The following is a 20873-nucleotide window of genomic DNA, read 5'->3' on the forward strand; positions in this document are numbered from 1 at the left end:
TCCGAGGTGAAGGTCTGCGGACGGAAGGAAAAGTGGAGATTACAAGCATCTAAGAACTCCTTGACTCGTTTCGGCGATCCATCAAATTTGCCGGAGACCAAAGGGAATGACGGTAGGTCTGCAGAGGGTCGCTCCCGTTCGTTCATTCTTAATTGCAATGCTGCGTTGGTTGCCTTAAGGTTCTGAACCTCCAAATTAAGGTTTTGGACGGCGGCTATGAGTTCCTGAACTTGCTGGGGGGTTGCCATCTCAGTTTCTTGTTGGCGTTGCAAACTGTCAATAATGTCTGTTATGTTTTCTTCTTCTGATGAAAAGTCGAGTTCTCCCCCTTCCCCCAACTCCTCACCTTCCTCTTTCTGCTTGATCTTTCCATCCTTATGTCGTGGATGCTTCTCTTTTTTCTTGTGAAGATAAGGACGCCCTCGATAGGATGCCACCGTGCCACTAAATAGGGGCAACGGGGGTTATCCTACCGAGAACGCCTCACAGGGGGAAAAAAGCCTGAAGGCACAAAAAACCCCTAGATGTAGTATTTCAGGTGGATGATCGCAGGAGATGAGTTCACTGATGGGAGAGCAATCCGGAAAGCAGGCACAGAATCTGGTAAGCAGAGATACCAATAATGGAACCAAGGATTGAACCAAAGGCAGTCCGGTAAACAGGCACAGGTCTGGCAGGAGGTAGATCCAAAACAGACACAAGTGATAATACGCAGGCAGTCCGATAGGCAGGCACAGGTCTGGCAGGAGGTGGATCCAAAATAGGCACAAGGGATAATACACAGGCAGTCCGATAGGCAGGCACAAGTCTGGCAGGAGTTAGATCCAATTGTGAGAAAAAAGGAAGCAAAAGAAGGAAGAAGGGAAACAGGGAAAGGAAGAGGCAGGGGTAAGCTGAAGCCAAAAGAAAAGGAACTAAAGAGAGGAGATGACTAGGCAAGGACGAGGCAAAGCACAGGGCTGAGAACAATGGTGGAACACAGCTGAGTGGAACCAGCGAAAATGAAAGGCAGAAAGGCAGGAATATCACCAGGCACGGGAGCGGCAGCAACACAGGAGGGAATCCGAAAACGTTGCAATGCGTATGCGACCCGGAAGTGAAGTGATTTATACTTCCGGGTCACGAACGCGTACAATGACTAGAGCGGTAAGCAGAAGACGAGAAGGGGAATGTTACGGCGGACAGAACCGCCAGCGGTTCCACTTCCGCCATCCCCGCCGCGGCATGACAGGTACACAGAGAGGAAGACAATTGCATGTTTGCTCTTAAGTGTAGTTTATTTTCACCAAATTGATTATACAATTGTATAAAAGTGTTGGTAGATTTTCTGACTCACCAAAGCTTTTACTGACTCATAAAACACATGCTGGAGAAACAGCGATTAAATCATTTGTTAGGCAACAATGCTTCAATACGTTTGGTTCTCCGCAGCTGTGGATTTGAAACATTGTATCCGCAGAGCTCCTGCACACAACTTAAATAGACTAGAGGATTTTGACCTATGTTTTTGTCTTGGACCTTAGTGCAACAGCCCTCTTTGAAACACTGCCCACAAAGTAGTACTGAATGTGCACAAGGTCCTTTGCTTTCCACTATTCAACCAGCTTTTGACCACAAGCGCATGTCTTTTTCTCAATTAAATTTCGACATACTATAGAAAGATTTTGTATCAAAAAATATCACAATTTTATTTTCATCATATAGAAAAATATATATCTAACATCTTCATTTCATTTATAAAAAATACATATTTCATTGTATATGAAGACAATCAACAAGTTTTTTTCTTTTTTTGAAAAACAATTATTCTACGGAATTTACATAAACCAACAATTAACCTCTTCGTCTGGCAGACATAATCTATGATGTATCTCACAAAGGCAATTCATTTTAAGATCTAATATATTGTTGCTTTTAGTCACACATTGGGGTACTCAAACCACGGTTCTTGTTATTGTAGAATACCGTCCATTAGTATCTCCAATATTTTACACTGATGGTTCATAAATCACCCATTCTTTCATTCCTCAAACAAACATACCCTGTTTGTTGCAAGTGCTTCTATTAATCGACAATTACTTCACTTTGAACTGTGTCGAAATGGTGTTTATATCAAAATCGTTGCTACCTTTGCCAAGTGTTTAAAATGATCTCTGTTAAAAGGAAATATATCTGTTTCTACACTCGTGCTTTTGGATTTGGCTACTGACTGCATTAGCACTCGTGGGTTATAGCCATCTGGAAGTGGCAAAATTGATCTATGAATTAGACCCAACCTCCATTTTATTGACCTGCAGCTGGTAATTCATGATTTTCTTTACCCAATTGAGATCCTACCTAAATGGCTGGTCCCACAAGCCCACCACCCCTTGTTTTTCCCTCCGCCAAACCCTCTATCGCTACATCTTTCTCTGACAATTCACTATATATTTTTGTTTCATTTGCTGATGTTGACAAATTGCATTTTTCAAGAACATGTACCCTGAATATGCAATTCTCACTATCATTATGTCATGGTAAGGACCGCATCCCGGGTAACCCATAACACAATATTGACTGTGGCATTTCTCTGTCAAACCAACAAAATACTTAAAGTGTCCAATTTTCAACATGTTTTGATCAACAATGCAAATGTATTTTTGTTTTGTTTTATTGGACCTTATAAAGTGCTTTTGCCCAAGTTCTGTGCAAACAATAGGACCAATGGTACAATTAATTAGAAAAACCAATGGGATAAATAAACAGAATGTGAGAAAAGGTGACATCAATTTTGTGATAAGAAGTGGGATTTCAAGCGTGTAGGAAATATATTAAGAGATTGAGCACAAAGAGTGAGTGCCAGCGCTTAGGGGCGAGTAAAGACAATGAAAGGAATAGAGAGCGAGCACAAGGAGGTTTAGGAACGGAGACTAGGTAGAATGATTCAGAGCACAGAGTGCGAGTATAAACAGATGAGGGCAGAGAGGTGGGGTGAGGGCCAAGGCCACGAAGATATTTGAACACTATACAGAGAAAATGTCGAAGAATATGAGAATCAAAAGGGAGGAGGGAGGCAAGGGAATCAGTAGTAGCAGCGTGAAAAGTATAGATAACAGAAATCGAATAGAAGCATTATAGACAGAACATAGAGGAGCAAGAAGGAAAACAAGGAGGCTAATTGGAAGGGCAAAGCAGTAGTCAAGGAGACAAGAGGTGAGAGAAGTGATGATGAGGCTAGCAGCACGAAATGAAAGAAAGGCACTAGCACAGCGAATTGTATAAAGATGGAAGTGGCAGGTATGAGCAGTGTTGGAGATATGCGGAGAAAAAGAAAGGGAGGAATCGAAAGTAACACCTAGATTGCGAGACAAAGTGGAAAAGGGAAGAGGGGAAAGAGCAGGCATGGGGGAGGGGAGGGCGAAGTAAGAGAAGCAGGAAAAAGAGGACTTCTGTTTTTGTCGGATTAAGAAGGAGAAAATGTTCGTGCATCCATGTTTCGAGAACTGAAACTTGAAACTTCAAAAAAAAAGTCACAAATTTGCTGCTTCACTTCCACAGAGTCCTTCTCCCTTTAACCACTAACTACTGGAAAGTCGAGCACACACTTATCTCATTTGCCAGCAATTCCATTTAAAGACGGCAGCGAGCATCCCAGGAATCTTTTCTTCCCTGATGTGTCATCCAGATCTAAAGTACACATTAAAGCCCTGATGGGGATTATCCCATGGTTCCAACAGAAATAGAATATTTTAAAGTTGTTTGGAGAAGAGAAGAACTCTGTGGCTCATTCAGTGTTTGGTGGTTAAAAAGTGTTGTTTACAGCATTGCTACCACTGTCATTACAAAAACTCTGTAGAACCCACCTAGTTTTGTGGAGGACCTTTCCTCACAAAACCATTACCGCATGCAGTAATATGTAACTTCCCCAGAGGAGTCTAGCAGGACTACAACATGGGGAGTAACTGAGGGTTCCACATGACTATGAATCACCTCCCACTAGAAATCCCCAAAACCAGGCATGGGACTTCATCATGACACCTTTTATTTTTGTAGCCCCTCCACAAGAGCTTTTTGACGGTATTATTGAGGGTAATACCGCCAAATTTTTTATGAGGCCCTCTACCAGCATTCGATGCCAGAAAACTTCACAGTCACGAACAGCGTTTCCCACACAATGTCCACTGAGCCTAGGGTGAAGTGTCAGAAACTCAAATTGTCGTGCCACGGACGAGTTTTGCATTTGATTTCTTATTTCTCATTGTCACAGCTCCTCGAGGCGCTGAAAAGTGTGTCATTTATCGATGGAAAAAGTCAAATCAAGTTTGATTCCAAAGGAGACATGAACATTGGCTATGACGTGCTATTCTGGAAGGAGGATGATAACGGAGACGTCAGCATCGATATTGTGGCGGAATACAACCTTGAAAAAGATTCATTCATTTTCCACGAAAGAAGTAAAAAGTTGGAGTTCAATGAACTAATGGTATTTAAAGGAATTACTTGTATGGTTCAATCTTTGTAGAACGTTTTACACTGTTTTGGCTTTAAAACAAGCATTTTCCCTTTAACCTGTAGAAAGGATAATAAATAAATAAATAAAAATAAATACACTATGTATTTATTTGTATATATGTAATATATGTAAAATATATATATGTAATATGTAGAAAGAAAGAAATGCAAATATATCTATTTTTCGCCCACCTACATGTCGGATGTACACAGGTGGAATTATTTATTTTCAGACGCCTGACATCCGACATAAGCGATGCACACTGATTGATCGTTTTGAGCTTTTTAGATATGATGCAGAATACTGTTAGATACTCGATTCAAGATACTCTAGATACGTTAGGGGGACACAAAACAATCTGTAAATGAGAAAGTAATAAAGGAGCAATAGAAACTGTGATCTAATGACTGGATGGAAGTGTGGTCACCTACTGATCTCAACATTCTCTGAACTAGATTTAGTACATTTTCATTTGAGCATCTGATACATCATGTCTGATTCACAAAGCCTAAAACTAGAGCGAATCGGAGACAGCCTTGAGCAAATGTTTGTGCATCACGTTTGCTCCAGTGTAAATGGTTTGCAAATCAGTGCCTATATGTGGACTGGAATAACCAGCTGCATGCAGACTGAACAAGATGCATCTTCACCCTTTATCTGATTTTCCGAAGATCTGTTCCCATGCACGGGTTCTGAATGAGCGTTCCACGAGTATTGGCGTTTAACTTAGAGGGACCTTCTGCGCAAAGCAGAGTGCCTCGCATTGTGTGTGTTGTTTGATGGGAGCGAGGGTTAGTTCCTACGGTATGGTGGGTTATAATCAGTGACAATATGGGCTGTATGGTTGGTTGTTGACATAAAATAGTTTTAGGATGGCTTTGCTAAGAGACCCAAGCAGGTTCCCAGTCAGGCGGAGGGATGATTAGATGACCTAGATATGGGTGAAAGAGGGCATTTTGCTAAAATGTATTCACTGGGAGTCAAAGGACGCATTATTGTCATAGACATTCGTAGATTTCAGATCTGTAATTTGTGAGGAGGCCGCATAAAAGGAGGGTATTAAAGAGAGGAGAGAAAGGGATTGACTGGGCCTAAATGGATAATCTAATTCATGGCCAGGGTAAGGCGTATTCCACTGTGTGTGCGTCCACGTCTGGATGTTGGCGAGACCGGCTGCAAACTCTTTATGATTTTCTGCACTCTACTGGAGATTTAGGTAGATCTGAAAGCACAGTTGGTTGCTTTCAAAGACCATGAACATAGAAGACATGTAGGTGTGGGTCACGATATGTGAGAGAGATAAGAACACGTGTGATGGGTGAGAATTCAGAGATGAGGGTTGGTAGCTTCGCCTGGTTGGTACAGTGCAATAGGAAGTCCTAGAATCTGTTTTTTTAAAAATTCTTTTTTATTCATTTTCATAAACTCACATTGTGTACAATTCAATGAACATTCCCCAACTGCCCCCAACCATGGTGTATGATTCCAGTCTGTAGAAGGTTCATTATAATGTTATGATGTCCATAATTCTAATGTAATGTGGGCACCATCGCAGCATATAGTCACTCTGTAGAGGCGCTATTATTTGTCCCCATTCTTTCTTAAACGCTTCATGGGCTCCTTGAAGTTTGTAGGTTATCAACTTCAGGCAGTTTAAATGGAATTCCATGATCTATGGTCTTATAACCAACTGAGAGTTCAAGGAGGCTTTAAGGCTCATGTTGAGAAACTCTTCACTGATGGTAATTAGTGCAGAATCTTGATTTGAAAATGTCCGGAAGCCCTGACTCCTCAGATAGGAAGACAACAGTCCAGTCACCCCTGGTACACAACTGTTAATATCTTAGGATCATCAAACTGTTTCTTCAATAGCAGGTTGATAATACGTGTTCAAGGTGATGGTACACAGAGAAAAGCAAAAAGTGATCGATAAAAATATTTGAGGTAGTGCCTTTTAGATACTAGGGATTTCACTAGATGACATTTAATTCCATCATGTTGTATATGCTATATGAAGAAGGTGAGGAATCTATGCTAATCAGTCTTGACCTTGTGAATGGGTGCAGACCATTGAGGGAAGCGATAGCCAGAGAGCCAAGAATCATAATCTTGATATAGCACATATTTAAAGAGGATGACAATGATTTTATGGATTCAATTTACTCTCTGTCATGATAATGTAAATATTCAGTGAAGTTAGCTATTAGAGGGGAATTAGGCAAGATGGACCTGCCATATGAAGTGGAACTGGGGAAGAGAGATGCTGGCTTGCAAATCCCTGGATGAGTGATGGTAACAGGAGTAGTGTTGTTCCGAGGCCCTAGTAGTAATTTGCTTATAGCCATTGTTGTGGATGATGCATATGATTTGGTCATCCTGTATTTTGAATTTTGGTCACTGCCATTCAATGGCTAACCACTTTCTTTTTATGAGTTAATTGTCATCCGAGATCCAAAGATTTGACTGAGGCTGTGACACCATGTCTTGTGCTGGGGGTTGGGATTGGAGTGACCAAGAGGGTTGGGTGCTGCCACCCCTATGTAATGCAGGGCCTAGTGTGGCATGGGGAGGATTCCATGCTCTACCCTTCCTTTATCTGTGAGCTTGCCAGGGACTTATCTCAAGGGCAACATATTCAGTATAGTCCCTTTAAGAATGTTAATGGCACCAGTAGAATTTCAGTGATGCAGAAGAACAAGTTACTTACCAACTGGTAACGTTCTTTTGACTGGATGTTCCTCCCACGTATTCCTCATCTTTGATATTCGTATCATCAGCTTTTCTGCTTCGGAAAAAAGAATTCCATACCAGAGGGCGCTGTGCTCGATGTCATGGCGTTGATGTCCCTCAAAGGCTGCTGTACAGCTTCAACGTCATCTGCAGCACAAATAGCTTGAGCGGCGCCCATTGGCTTCAGTTCTGTTATTTCGATATCCTCAAGTGAGGAGTTGACCAGGCGTACCCTTAGACCGTAAGCTCTCAAGGAACACAAAGTGTAATTTATGTAAATTGTAAGGCAGGGTAGGCTGGGAGGGTCAATGAGGAATACGTGGGAGGAACATCCAGTTGAAAGAACGCTACCAGTTGGTAAGTAACTTGTTCTTCGAATGGATTGTGTCCTCCCACGTATTCCTCATCTTTGATAGACTCCCAAAGCAGTTCAAATTGGACGAGGGAGTATGACGAACAGCCTTAGCAAAAAGACCTTGTTGGGATGAGGTGGAATCTAAACAATGTTTCACAAATGTATGCATAGACGACCAAGTGGCCGCTGAACAAATATCCTGCACCGGAACGCCCCTTTGAAGAACTGTCGAAGTTGCCATGCCCCTGGTGGAATGAGCTCCTAGCCCATCTGGAGGTTCTTTACCTGCCAGTCTATAACATTCTCCGACTGTCAAAATTATCCATCTGGTTAAGGTTTGTTTTGTTACTGCTAGGCCCAATTTGTGGCTGGTATATCCAATAAAAAGTTGGTCACTTTGCCAAAACTTTGCCAGTCTAGAAATATAAAAGCTGGGAGCCCTTTTTGGGTCCAGCCTGTGAAGTCTTTCTTCTTCCTTACTTGCAAGAGGGGGAGTATAGAAAGATGGCAAAATAATCTTTTGAGACAAATGAAAATCAGAGACTATCTTGGGTAGGAATGAAGTTTTTACTTTGAGTATTACTTTATCATTATGGAAAATGGTGTGCGGAGGCTTACAGGAGAGAGCCTGTAACTAACTCACCCTGCGAGTTGATGTGATAGCCACTACTAGGGCTGTTTTCAATGTGAGGAGCCTTAGAGGACAAGAATGCAAAGGCTCAAACGGAATGCATGTAAGGAATTTCAATACTAAATTTACATCCCAAAAAGGCACATGAAATGGGACTGGGGGGTACATGTTAGTGAGACCCTTCAAAAATTGTACAATCAAAAGTATCTTGAAATAAGACACTTCGTCAGAGGAGCGCTTAAAGATAGAAAGAGCTGCTAGGTATCCTTTTATTGTACCAATCTGGAGACCCCGATTGGCGGAATGTAACAGGAAAGAAAGCACCATAGGTGTGTCACAAAGGAATGGATCCACATTCTTATCCTTGCACCAGTTACTAAACTTATTCCAACAACATCGGTGCAAGGATTTTGTTGCTGGCCTTCTGGCCGAAAGCAAAATCTCCATTACGTCGTCCGGGAGGTCCCAATCTTTATATTTCAGCATCTCAGAAACCAATGCGTGAGGGCTGAGTGTCTTGACCTCTGGATGGAGAACCCGGCCTTCCTCTTGTGAGAAAAGATCCTCTCTTTGTGGCAGAAGTATTGGAGGGCAGATGGACATGTCAAGAAGGTCTGGGTACCACATCCTCCTGGCCCAATCCGGGGCAATTAGGATCATGGTTTTCCTGAACTTTCTCAACCTCCTGAATACGTGAGGAATCACGGGGACTGGAGGAAACGCAGACAGGAGTGGAAACTCTCAGTCCACTACGAATGCGTGCCCTATACCTCCTCTTGGAGGAAATTCCCTTGAGTAGTACTGATCGCACTTCCGATTGACCTCGGTCGCGTACAGATCCAATTGAGGGGTTCCCCAAAGGGTGAAGATCTCTTGGAGGACTTCTTGAGCTAGTTCCCACTCGTGGGAGACTGTGCTCTGCCTGCTCAGAGCATCTGCCACCGTGTTCTGCTCTCCGGCTAGGTGAACTGCAGATAGAGAGATTCCTTCTTGTATTGCCCAGAAACAGAGCTGCATTGCCTCTCTGCACAGTGGTGGTGACCCTACAACTCCTCTCTTGTTGAGGTAGTATATGGGCACTGTGTTGTCCATCATTATCAGGACATTCTTTCCCCGTACAGAGGGCAGGAAGGCCTTCCGCGCTAGTCTGATTACCCTCGGCTCCAAAAGGTTGATGTGTAGTTTGGACTCAGATGGAGACCAATGACTGCCGATTGTCAATTCGTTGGTGTGGGCCCCAACCCCCATGAGTGAGGCGTCCGTCACTACTGTTATCTCCAGCCATGGTTGCCAAAAAGATTCTCCCTTGAGAATGTTGTCTTTGCAAGCCCACCATAGAAGGTCTTGAGCAACCCTGCACAGAACCTGCAGTTGGTCTGACATATCCCCTGAGAACTGGGACCGCTGAGTCCTTAAGAGCCCATTGAAGGGATCTCATTCTCAAGCGGGCCTCTGGAACCAGAAAAATGCAGGATGCCATGAGACTGAGCAACCTAAGAAAATCGAAGGCCGGAAGATGCTGGGCATTCTGGAATCTTGTTACCATCTGCTGAATGTGATGAGCTCTCAACAGGGAGGCAAGGCTTTCCCCAAGGTATCCAGGACCGCTCCGATGAATTGGAGTCTTTGGAATGGTATCATGTGGGCCTTCTTGTAATTGAGGGAGACGCCCAGTCTATGGAGCGAGTGGCAGGTGATGCTGAGATTTTCCTGGGCTTGTTTGGGTGAACGAGCTCTGATCAGCCAATCATTTAGGTAGGGGTAGACTTGAATCCCCCTCTCCTGAGACTTGCTGCCACTATCGCCATTAACTTGGTGAAAACCCTCGGGCGGATGTCAGCCTGAATGGCAGAACTCGAAATTGAAAATGAGAACTGCCAACCGCAAGCCTCAGGTACTTTCTTTGCTTGAGATGAATTGGCGCATGAAAGTAAGCATCCTGAAGGTCCAATGATACCAACCAGTCTTGGAGTTGGAGAGCCTGAAGGATCTGAGAAAGGTTAACCATTTTGAACTTGTCCTTCCTGAAGAACTTGTTCAAGTTTCTTAAGTCCAAGATGAGTCTCAATCCTCCGTCCTTTTTGGGGATCAAAAAATAGGGGGAATACCAATCCTTTTTCCTCTCCGCTACAGGTAGATGTTCTATTGCACCTTTCTCGAGCAGGGTTAAAATGTATCCCAGTGGATGGTCCTGAGGTCTTTTCTGAAAAGGAAGGCAGTAACCTTGGGCTACTGTTTCCAGTGCCAAAGCATCTGATGTAATGCCTTGCCATTCTTTCAGATGCTGAGAGATTCTGCCACCCACCGGGGTCGTGTGCTTCAAGGCCTCAGAGTGGCTTTAACGGCGGCTGCAATAGCAGCTGAGGGGACAGTTGCCACTGCTGGGGCTGATCTAGCACCCCTTCCTCGTCCACCACGTGGGAATCTTTTCTGTCCTCTTTGACTAGCCTGTCCTCTTCCTCTTCCAAATGATGAATTAAAAGGACGACCCCTCCAGGAAGATGAGCCTGGGTAGGACTGTTGTTGAGGTTGACGTATGGAGGCACTAAGTGATTTAGCCGACACCTTAGAGGTCTGCCGCTTCTCTAGACTCTCATCCGCCTTGCTGCCGAACAACCTGAAGCCGTCAAAGGGCATATTGAGTAACCTGGCCTGCACATCCGGTGCAAAGCCCGACTTTATCAGCCACGCAAACCTGCGTAGCACAGTGCAAAAAGCCATGGACCTTCGGATGCTGTCAGCAGCGTCCAGTTCTGACCGGAGACATTCCCCCATTGCCTCCTTTCCATCTTTCACAATAGCCAGGAAGCCGTCTCGTTCCTCGCCTCCCGGAATGTGCTGAGCCGCCATGCTAACACAGTCCTACAGGGTGTAGGTATACCTCGAAAGGGTACAAGTGGCATTGGTTGACTTCAAAACCATACTGCTCGGAGACAAATTCTTGCAAGACCAGGCATCAATTCTCTTATCATCCCTATCGGGGGGAATAGAGGGATAAGCAGAATGTCTTGTGGATGTAGCTGCTTGGGCCACTAAGCTTTCAGGTGTAGGGTGCTTAGTTAAATAGTCTGGATCAGATGATGAAGGTCTATATTTTTTGGCAACATTTTTGTTTACCGCAGGTCCAGATTCTAGGGTCCCCCAATTGGCCATGACCTTCCTTTGAAGGGCTGAATGACAAGGTAGTACTGGATCGTTCTGAGGACCCTGGCTTATAATATCTGTCATGTCATCTTGTTCGTAGGATGGAGAATTCCGGTTCCATCCCATGAACTCCACAACCCTATTCATAATGTTCCTGTATGCTGAATCAGCATGATCGGCTGGGTCAGGTTTGTCAAATTCCAATTCAGGCAAAGTGTCTATGCCACTAGCTGATTGGGGGCAGTCATAAAGATCAGACAACTTTGATTCTGGATCAATTAGCTCCTCTGGAGCGTTCTTTGTTCCATACTTCAACCCAAATGGGGAAGAAGCCTCCTCAGAGGATTGCTGCTCTTCATAAAAAGAAGTCATAGACTTGAAAAAGTATTTTCTTGACAAATGGGTATAAACCTTACCCGTGGTTTGGGGCCATGAAGGCATTGGCATTGGTTTCGCCATTGGCGTCGATGACGCTATAGGAATCGACTTTGTCTTCGGCAAAGGCATCGAAGGCCTCGATGTTGCCGATGCTGGGATCGATAAAGTCGAAGGTGCCTTAGACAAAGGCGTCGTTGAGGATGATGCTGACGAAAACTTCGACACTGGTGTCGACGAAACCTTCGACACAGGTGTCGATGAAGGTTTGGAACCTGACGTCATTTTGTCTGCTGTTGCCTTTGATTTATGCACTGATAGGCTTGTCGACTTGCTCTTTTTCTTAGGTACCGGAGAAGGTACCCTAGACTGTACCCTCAATGATTTCTCGCTGGATTTAGAGCGCTTGCTAGTCTCTGACCTTCCTCTGTCATCCGAAGGATGAGCTTGGGCATGGTCTTCGCGTGACTTCTTCAAGAGGGTCGGGCCGCATTCTCAAAGATTCACATCATTGAGGCTGTGAAGGCATCCCATTTCTTAGGGGAATTATGTTTAGTTGGACAAGTGATAACCCCTGTGGAGTCAGAAGAAGAAGAGGGAGATCAGTGATGTCTCTTCTTCAAAGAGGAAGACTAAGATTTTCTCGACCGATGCCTCGATCGAGACTTCTTTGACTTACGCCGGGACGAGTCCCTAGACTCCCCAGAGTTTTTATTTCTCTTCGAAGAAGCCTTCGAAGTTTCCCTACTCACGGCCAATTTACCTTGCTGTTCCTTGAGAGCTTTTGGTGTCATGGCTTGACAGGACCCGCAGTCATCGGTTCGATGGTCGGTACTCAGGCACCACAGGCAAATGTGATGGGGATCAGTGATTGACATTTTCTTCCTGCAATCCTGGCATTTTTTTAACCAGTTTTTTTGGGGTCGAAGGATAAGAAGATGAAGACATCTTGACGAAAGACTGAAGCACTGTTTCAAACACACAAAGTGAAAGCTTTTGGAAAAATGGAACTGAAGCCAACTGGCGCGGCTCGAGCTATTTGTACTGCGGATGACTTTGACGCACTACGGCAGCCTTCGAGGGACATCGACGCCATGACATCGAGCACAGCGCCCTCTGGTATGGACATTTTTTTTCCGAAGCCGCAAAGCTGATGATACGAATATCAAAGATGTGGAATATGTGGGAGGACACAATCCATTCGAAAGAAAACCCACATACACCCCCTCAACACACAAACCAACTTGTTCATGGACATATGCTCTCATAAAACCAAAAGCAGTGTTGGCCCATACATTAGCAGGCAGATTCAGGAAGTTGCAGACAAGAACACACAGGACCCACTAATAGCCTGACGCTCACTCTGGGATTATGCTGACTCTGAAAATGGTGGCTCCCCAGGAATAAGCCTTGGTCCACATAGAGCAAGCATATGGGGCCTGAAACATGAAAAAGCAGGGTGTTTGCCCTGGGAAGAAACTCAGACTAATCACAAGTCTAGGGTCTAGACACCTCACACGGTCAATCCATCATCCCAAGATCAACATTGGGTAGGGTTGGGAGGGTACACAAATTGAACTGAATAACCATGTAGAGTGAGAGTTTGGAGTGAACATAGACAAGGAAAGGGAGTTTGCTGGAGGAAAACAAGAGAGAGCATTGTAGGTGGTGAGAGGAGAGGAGGAGGAAGAGAGTTGGAGGATAGTAGCATCTGTAGTTTGGGAGAAGAAAGCAGAACTGAAAGAACAGCTGAGTTTGGGGAGAAAGATACCCTAGAGGTTGGGGAAGGATAGGTGATGAGAGGGAGACTCCAGAGGTTGAAGAGATTGATACCCCAGAGACCCATCCATCTGTCTGTTCCAAACCACTTAGCATTCTGGACACCTTCTTTCATCTCAATTTACACTTTCACATGGATACTTCCTCTGACACTGTGTTACCTGCCTTGCTTACCTTTTCTAGATTTTCACACTCTGTACGCAAGTCTGGTAGAAGGGGTGGCACTAGTATCCTCTTTCCCTCTTCCTTCGTTACGGTCTCTTCCTCTGTTCTCATCCTTTTCATACCATCTCCTTTCTTTTTCTAAACCTTACCCTCTCACTTTTTTAATCATCTTTCGTCCCCAGGCTCCCTTTCCTCTTTCTGCATAGACCGTGACTCACTACTCTCATCCCTTCTGTCTCTGTCTTCATCTTTCTTTCATCTGGGAGACTTTAAACTTCATCTTTTTTCTGTTCATGCATCCTCTCCTTTTCTGCCATTACTTGACTCCTACAATCTTTTTCAATATTGTTCCCCATCACACACCGCTGGTTCCTCTCTTGAACCTATCTTCTCCACACTTTCTCCTACCCTGGCAGACTCGTCAAACCCCTTCCTTTGTCTGATCATTTTCTATCATCCTTCACTTGCTCTTCTAATCCTCTACATCCCCCAAGTACCTTTTCTCAACACAATCTTCGAACATTTGATACCTCTGCTTTTATTCCAACTCTCATCTCATTGCTCCCTTCTCTTGCTGTTTTTGCCACATTCTGTGCATATTCTACTTGCCCAACTTTAAACTTGGCTCTCAATACTATTATTGACTCTCTAACCCCTGCTCATCCCCTTTGCCCCTCCTTCAAACCCCCGCAACCCTGGCTCACACCATACCATCTATCTCTTCTCATAACACTAAGACGAGCTGAACGCTGTTGGAAAACTTAATTTTTTCCAGCAATCTGACTTCTCTTTCTGCTATTCGCTCGACCTATGATTCTTCTCTGTTACTTGAGAAAAAACAGTATTCTGTATTCTGACTCTGACTTTGTTCTTGCACTTTCCCCATCCTCGTCGTCTCTTTCAGCTCCTTAACTTCATTTTCTCTCCTCCCTCTCTTGATCCATCTCTTTCCTCCTCGTTTACTCCTACTGACTTTGCTTATTATTTCACCAACAATCACGCTGCTTTGCTCATCTCTTTCTAACTCAAACACCCCTGCTCTGTCTTCCTCCCATTGTGTCTTCTTCTCTGACTTCTTGTGTCCTTTTTATGTGTTCTGATAACACATTCTTTCTTTCTAGAGCCCACCCTACAGCCTCCCTTCTTGATCCTCTTCCTTCTCCCCTTATCACCAAGATCTATCTTCTCTTACTGCATTTACTAATTTCCCTCATTACCTTGTCACTCTCCTATTGTAATTGTAATTGGTTATTTATAACGCGCTAAATACCCAGAGGTTTCTAAGCGTGGACCCGGGGATCGGAACCTGTGTTGCTCCACGTCGCCTTGCTTCCAAGACGAGCACGTTGCCCCAGAGCTATCTTCCCGAGACATCCTAGGCTATGTATCCTGCTCACTCTAAGCGCACAGCCATCCTGCCCCTATTAAAAAAACACTCTTGACACTTATTTACCCTCCAATTTCCACTCTAGCTAACTTGTACAATTCCTATCCAAGGTTCTAATCTATTTCAAACCTTTATCATACATCAAACATTTCCATTTGTGGGAAAAAACCAAAACGTTAGGTCTAAATAAATGAAAATAAAAAAAGAAGAAGAATAAGAAGGAGAAGAAGAAGAGGGACATTCATTGTTAGAACAAGTCCTTTTCTAGATAGGTCAGATAATCAGATCAAACGTCTCCTTTAAGAATTTCAGCAGAGAAATCGTGGCCATGAGCTTATCCCCTCTCATGAGGAAAGACCACATTTCCTCCACCTCCAACGTCTTATGGGCTTCAATTAATTTACTCATGTGTCTGTTTCTTAAATCTGTCAATCCTTTGCAGAGCAAGGTCACCTGCTTTAGTGACTCTATTTTTCCTGTTGCCAGGCAGAGTCTGCATCCCTCCGTCGTAGACTTCCCATACATTTTCAATAGTTGGTTTGTAGGGTATAGATCAAATCTAAAGCGAAGAAACTGGTTTCTATACCAACCATCGGGGCATTGGCGAGATACTTGGGGAGCATTCCCCAGGGTTTAGTTTCTTTGCTTAGAACATATAAGAGACAATGTGAATTTCTTTCCTCTTGAGTTCTGATCCAGTCATCACGCCAGAGTTTAATTTTCACCTTTTCTGGAAAGATGCTCAGTTCTTCCAAGTCAGACTTCAGATTTTCAAGAATACAGCAGCACCCGTCAGACCACTGTTTCATTAAGATGTCTGCTATGCAGTGCTCAATCTTTAAGATTTCATATGGCGTTGCTGGAGAAAGCATCATAGTTTTTCGAAAAAGTGCCATTGTCTTCCATGTCACTTGCACTTGTAATGAGATAAGCCCTAGTTTGTATCTAATCAGGGCAGTCGAAACCTTCCAATGTGGGCCATATTTTCCATGGAGTAAGAAGAAAAGCCATTGATTCAAAAGTTAGAGAGGGGACCACTTTCAGGTTCTAAAACATCAATACGGCAAGATAGAAAACTTACCAAACTTTTTCTGAATCTTTCTACCCTGACCTGCCAAGATTTTAGCCTGGATTTCAAGGACAACTGCCGAGTTTGAACGCATGTGCTGTTGTTGACAAGTGCCCACAGCTAAACAATATGGGGGGTCCTTCTCAGCCGCTCGTGCTCTACGTAACAGTTGAATGAAGATCCTGGTTTGTCGCTGTCTTAGATGAGTTAATCGAAAGGCCATTTAACTTCAAATACTGATTCAGAGAAGATAACTACCTCTGTAAGCCTATTTGAGTTTTGTGTATCAGAACAATGTCATCAACGTAAAGTAGTCTTGACAGATTCTCATGTAAGGGGGAAATGATCTTACCGTATCTAAACATTCACCTACATCAGAAAGGAAGATGTTGAATAAGGTAGGGGAAAGTGGACATCCCTGTTTTAGGCCCCTAAAGGTGAAAATCGGAGTTGTCAACACACCCCCAGCGTTCAATCAGACTTGAATGCTAGTAGATTCGCAGAGAAATTTCATGGCGACCACATTGATCACTGTACCTAACTTGATTGTTTCTGCTCGCCATTCTAGTCTCTTCAATTCTTATTCTTATTGATCTCTCCGCTACATTTTATGCAGTCGATCCCACTACCCTCTTGACCACTGTGACAAATTCAGGAAATGTGTCCCCTCTCCAGAAGGGGGAGCCACCCCCTTTGGAACATTTGGGAGGTGAGTCCGCTAAGCTCAACACCCCCTATGGGACCAAGCAAATGGGATCCCAATGGGGGTATCCCCTCGTTAGAGGACAAGCCATCTCCTTACAGGGATATATGTTAACCCCCCTTGTCTCAGGAAGCTAGTGTCTTTATTGGCTATTTGGGTATTGCAAGAGACAACTCTGTTAATATCCCTAGAGAAGTGACTGGTGTGGTTTATGAACCTTTAATTTTGCCATTCTTGCCTGATTGTCCCATCTCCTTGAGGGGAATAACATAAAAGTGATGTGAGACCAACACAAATAGGAGGGAGAGCAGGAGAGAGAGAGGCAAGCCTGTGCAGTAATGCTGAGGAGGAACTTTACCCCTTCGAGGTGGAGCCAGGAGCAGCACCAGGTAACCAGTGTGGAGAACGCAGGAGTGAGAAAGGCTGCGGAGAGCTGCTTCCTGTTACATGGCAGGGAGCTGGAGAAGTTCAGCCTGCCGACTGCAAAAGAGACGTGACCGCACAGGAAGTGTTTGAGTACCACTTGCTTGAACCAACGCTGAAGTACAGTCACAAGCCTCTCCGAGTTGCATGACTGCCAGGAACACTCAGCTTTATATACCAGCTGAAAGTTGTTCTCTCAGGAACAAAGTTATGCAAGTGTGGAGCTAGATACTCTGGCTATCAAGTGGGCTATCCCTAGTCTGTGATTTTACCTAATGGGATGAAGGCTTAGACTTATTACTGACCATTCCCTCTTAACCTGGATGTATTTGAAGAAAGACACCAACGCCATGGTACTGAGGTGGTTTCTAGTCTTACACACCTTCTGCTTTACAGTGGAACACCAATAGGAGAAAGACCAAGACAAGGTTGCCTTCCTCAGATGGTATCCCTTGAGTCATTTAGAGGAGGGCTCAAAACCAACAGAATGGGTATGTGAGAAATTCAGGGATTGTGTCCCCTCTCCCCAAGGGAGAGCCACACCCTTTGGGATTAGGGAGGTGAGCCTGCTCAGCTTAACACCCCCTAGGGGACAGGACAGGCAGGATCCCACAATGGGTTATCCCCCGGAACCTCCCTTAGATAACAGGCCATCCCCTAACATAGATATGTGTTACCCTTCCTTGTCTCAGGAAGCTAATGGGCCTCATTATAAGGTTGCCAGTCCGGGAATTACGGTACCAATAAGCATGCCGATACCATAGCTCCCGGACCGGCAAACTACGAGTTCTGCTCGTAGGTGCCATTGCGGCCGCCAGGTTTGACCTGGTGGCCGTATCGGCACCCACGAGCAGAGCATAACCCGGCTTCCCCATTCCCATTGAGCCCGTTTTCCGGCGCCAAGGAATGGGCAAATACCGGGTCCGGCAAGGCCATAATGACCCGGTAATTACCCATTCCTGGGCCCTGGAAAAAAAATACCAGCGGCAGCCATGCCTGTATTACAGGCACAGCTACCGCCAGCCTCGTAATGAGGCCCAATGTATTTATTGACTAGATGGGGATTGCAAGAAAAAAACTGTGTAAATATCCCTAGTGAAGTGACTGGTGTGGACTGGTTCCATCCTTGCCTGAAGCACAGGACCCACGGAGTGTCCCATCTCCTTTCTGGGAGGAACATAAAGGTCCAGTGAGACTGACATAAAGAGCAGAGAGAGCAGGAGTGAGAGACATAGGCCTGCAGAGTAACGCAGAGGAAGGAACGTCCCTCTTGCAGACAGAGCCAGGAAGCAGCACCACACAGCCGGCGTGGAGAGTGGAGGAGAGAGAATCCCAGTGGAGTGCTGCTGCCTGTTACAAGGTCAAAAGCTTGAGAAGCTTAGCCCGCTGACCGGAAAAGAGACACAAGCGCACAGGAAGTGGTCAGTAGTGCTTGCTGGAACTGATGCCCAAGTCCCATCACGAGCAGACAGGAAGAACCAACGCAAGCGGCCTGACGCAGAAGACCGAAATTAAGCTGTAACTGCAGTTCTGCATCAGCTGTGGAGACCACCTCATAACCAGACATGGCTTATATTTAGATATTAACGTGTCAACAAGATGCTGGGGTACACAATGACACAATTAAAAGTATTTAACCCCACAGATGGTTAAATATGCCATCTATGTCTATTGGAACTTTGTGTTCCAGCAGCTGTTCAGGTGATCTTTGAACCTGCTCTATTTCCGATGTAGGACAGCTGATGGTAATGTTAGTAGACTGTCACAGCAAGTGTGTGTGTGTGTGTGTCTGTGTGTGTGTGTGTGTGTGTGTGTGTGTGTGTGTGTGTTCGCATGCCGGTTGTTTGTGGGTGCAGGTGTTGTGTTATTGGTGCGAGGAGTGCTAGGGGCTGTCTGTGTTCACAGAACAATGATTGAGGAGGTTTGTGTGTGCGTGTGTGTGCTGAAAATGCACTGTATGGAAAAACAAATATCTGTGTAGTATGATTCACGTAAGTAAAGCCCCCATTGGATTAGGCTGGCAGTCACCATTTCAAAATAGCCACTCTTTTTACAATAGACAACATCCACATGCTGTGCATCCTTCATCATATCCATCGCCCCTCAATCTACACATTCATGCCAATAGTGTTGCCACACTGCGCATGTCTTGCAACACCTATTAATCAAAACAAAAAAATGGATGTAATAAAATATTAAAAGTAAATTAATAAATCAGTTATTGTATGCCAGAGGAATTAAGCTAAAGGAGAATGAAATGTACTGAATATTGTTTTTGTAAAACACATTTCAGAATATTGAGTCAAAATGCTCAGATGAGTGCATACCGGGACAGATGAAAAAGGCGTCCACGACTCGGCACACCTGCTGCTATGGCTGCGTTAGCTGCCCAGAAAATCATTACTCTGATGAAACAGGTAAGGACATAAAGGTCTATTTTGCAGCTGTATGATGAATTGTAAGGAAGCCACTTTAGCTCTTGGGAACGGGGTCTGAGGTTTTCTCCCCAGGCTTAAAATGGCATAAACCCCATCTAGGTTTTTGTCCTGTTGAGAAAGGCAGGCAACTTCTCTGTTTAGTGTAGGGTTCTCTTGACCAGGGGTCCTTTCTTTCGGCATAGTGGTTCCTTAAAATAGTTTGGTCCAGATTAGTCCAAATCTAACTCTTCTGCAGATCTTATTGACACCTAAGTCACCTTCTGATGGTCTACAAAGCTCTCCTTAATATTATGTGCAGGAATAGCTCATGCAATGATAACGCAGACATGGCTTGCTAGTTATGTGCTTTTTAATCATGATAAGGCCAGGAGGATACCTCAGGACCAACACGCTTGTCTTGAAAGCAATACAACGCAGAGCGACAAAGGTTTGAATGCCCGTTTTAGAGAATGGTCTGCGGTACACAGTGCGTTATAAAAGATTAATTATTTATTTATAAGCTACTTTCTCATTTCTCATCATGGTATTCAAGGACACTACAGGTATCCCATTGCTCTGGGTCACTGCATGTTTATTTGTATTTCCTTCTGTATTGGTAGAGACGGGCACTTCACTCAGGAACACAGAACATTTTAATAAGAGCCCAAATACCTAGGCATACAGGCATTCAACACAGTCAAACTACACAGCATCATACATATTTGCACAAATACAGCGAATGTCATAGTCGTCTGTCTTACTAACGTGCTGTCCCCACATTAAGGCACCAATACTTGTCTACATCCATGTGTAGTTCGCCCCCCCCCATATTCAATGGAACTAGCCCCTTTTCAGTGAGACTTCAGGTGACAGCACTGGTGGCTGGTGATATTTTTGTGTGCAAAAATATAAATATTTCCTATAAATGTGTGTGAGCGAACGAGTGTAGCGAGGCAGCCTAAACCAACCAAGGATGGTTTGGGAGTATTCTTCCCTGGGAAACGTTAACAAATATTTGGTTAAAAAAAAAAGCATTTTGTGAAAAAATAGGTGCAACGCCAAACAATGCACAATGTGCTTTGTAGGGTAATATATGAAAAAGTCCAATACCTACCAGGTCACCAACAGTACACAGGAGTATTCCCAACTATTTTCATGCTGACTTTGCCACATTATACTACAGTATTCTGCCAGTGTAAGAAG

At 44.3% G+C, this 20873-nt stretch overlaps 1 protein-coding gene across 1 annotated transcript in view; it reads left to right on the forward strand.

Moving 5' to 3' along the window:
* The window catches only part of GPRC6A (G protein-coupled receptor class C group 6 member A), a 590379-nt gene that overhangs the window by 511037 nt on the left and 58469 nt on the right, over positions 1-20873 (forward strand). The window contains exons 4-5 of the mRNA XM_069606634.1: positions 4247-4462; positions 19547-19670. Of these exons, the coding sequence (XP_069462735.1) occupies positions 4247-4462; positions 19547-19670 (340 nt within the window). The remainder of the gene's footprint in view (positions 1-4246; positions 4463-19546; positions 19671-20873) is intronic.

This window comes from Ambystoma mexicanum, chromosome 4p (assembly GCF_040938575.1).
Source record: "Ambystoma mexicanum isolate Mex_15411 chromosome 4p, UKY_AmexF1_1, whole genome shotgun sequence".
In the NCBI taxonomy this organism is placed as follows: domain Eukaryota; kingdom Metazoa; phylum Chordata; class Amphibia; order Caudata; family Ambystomatidae; genus Ambystoma; species Ambystoma mexicanum.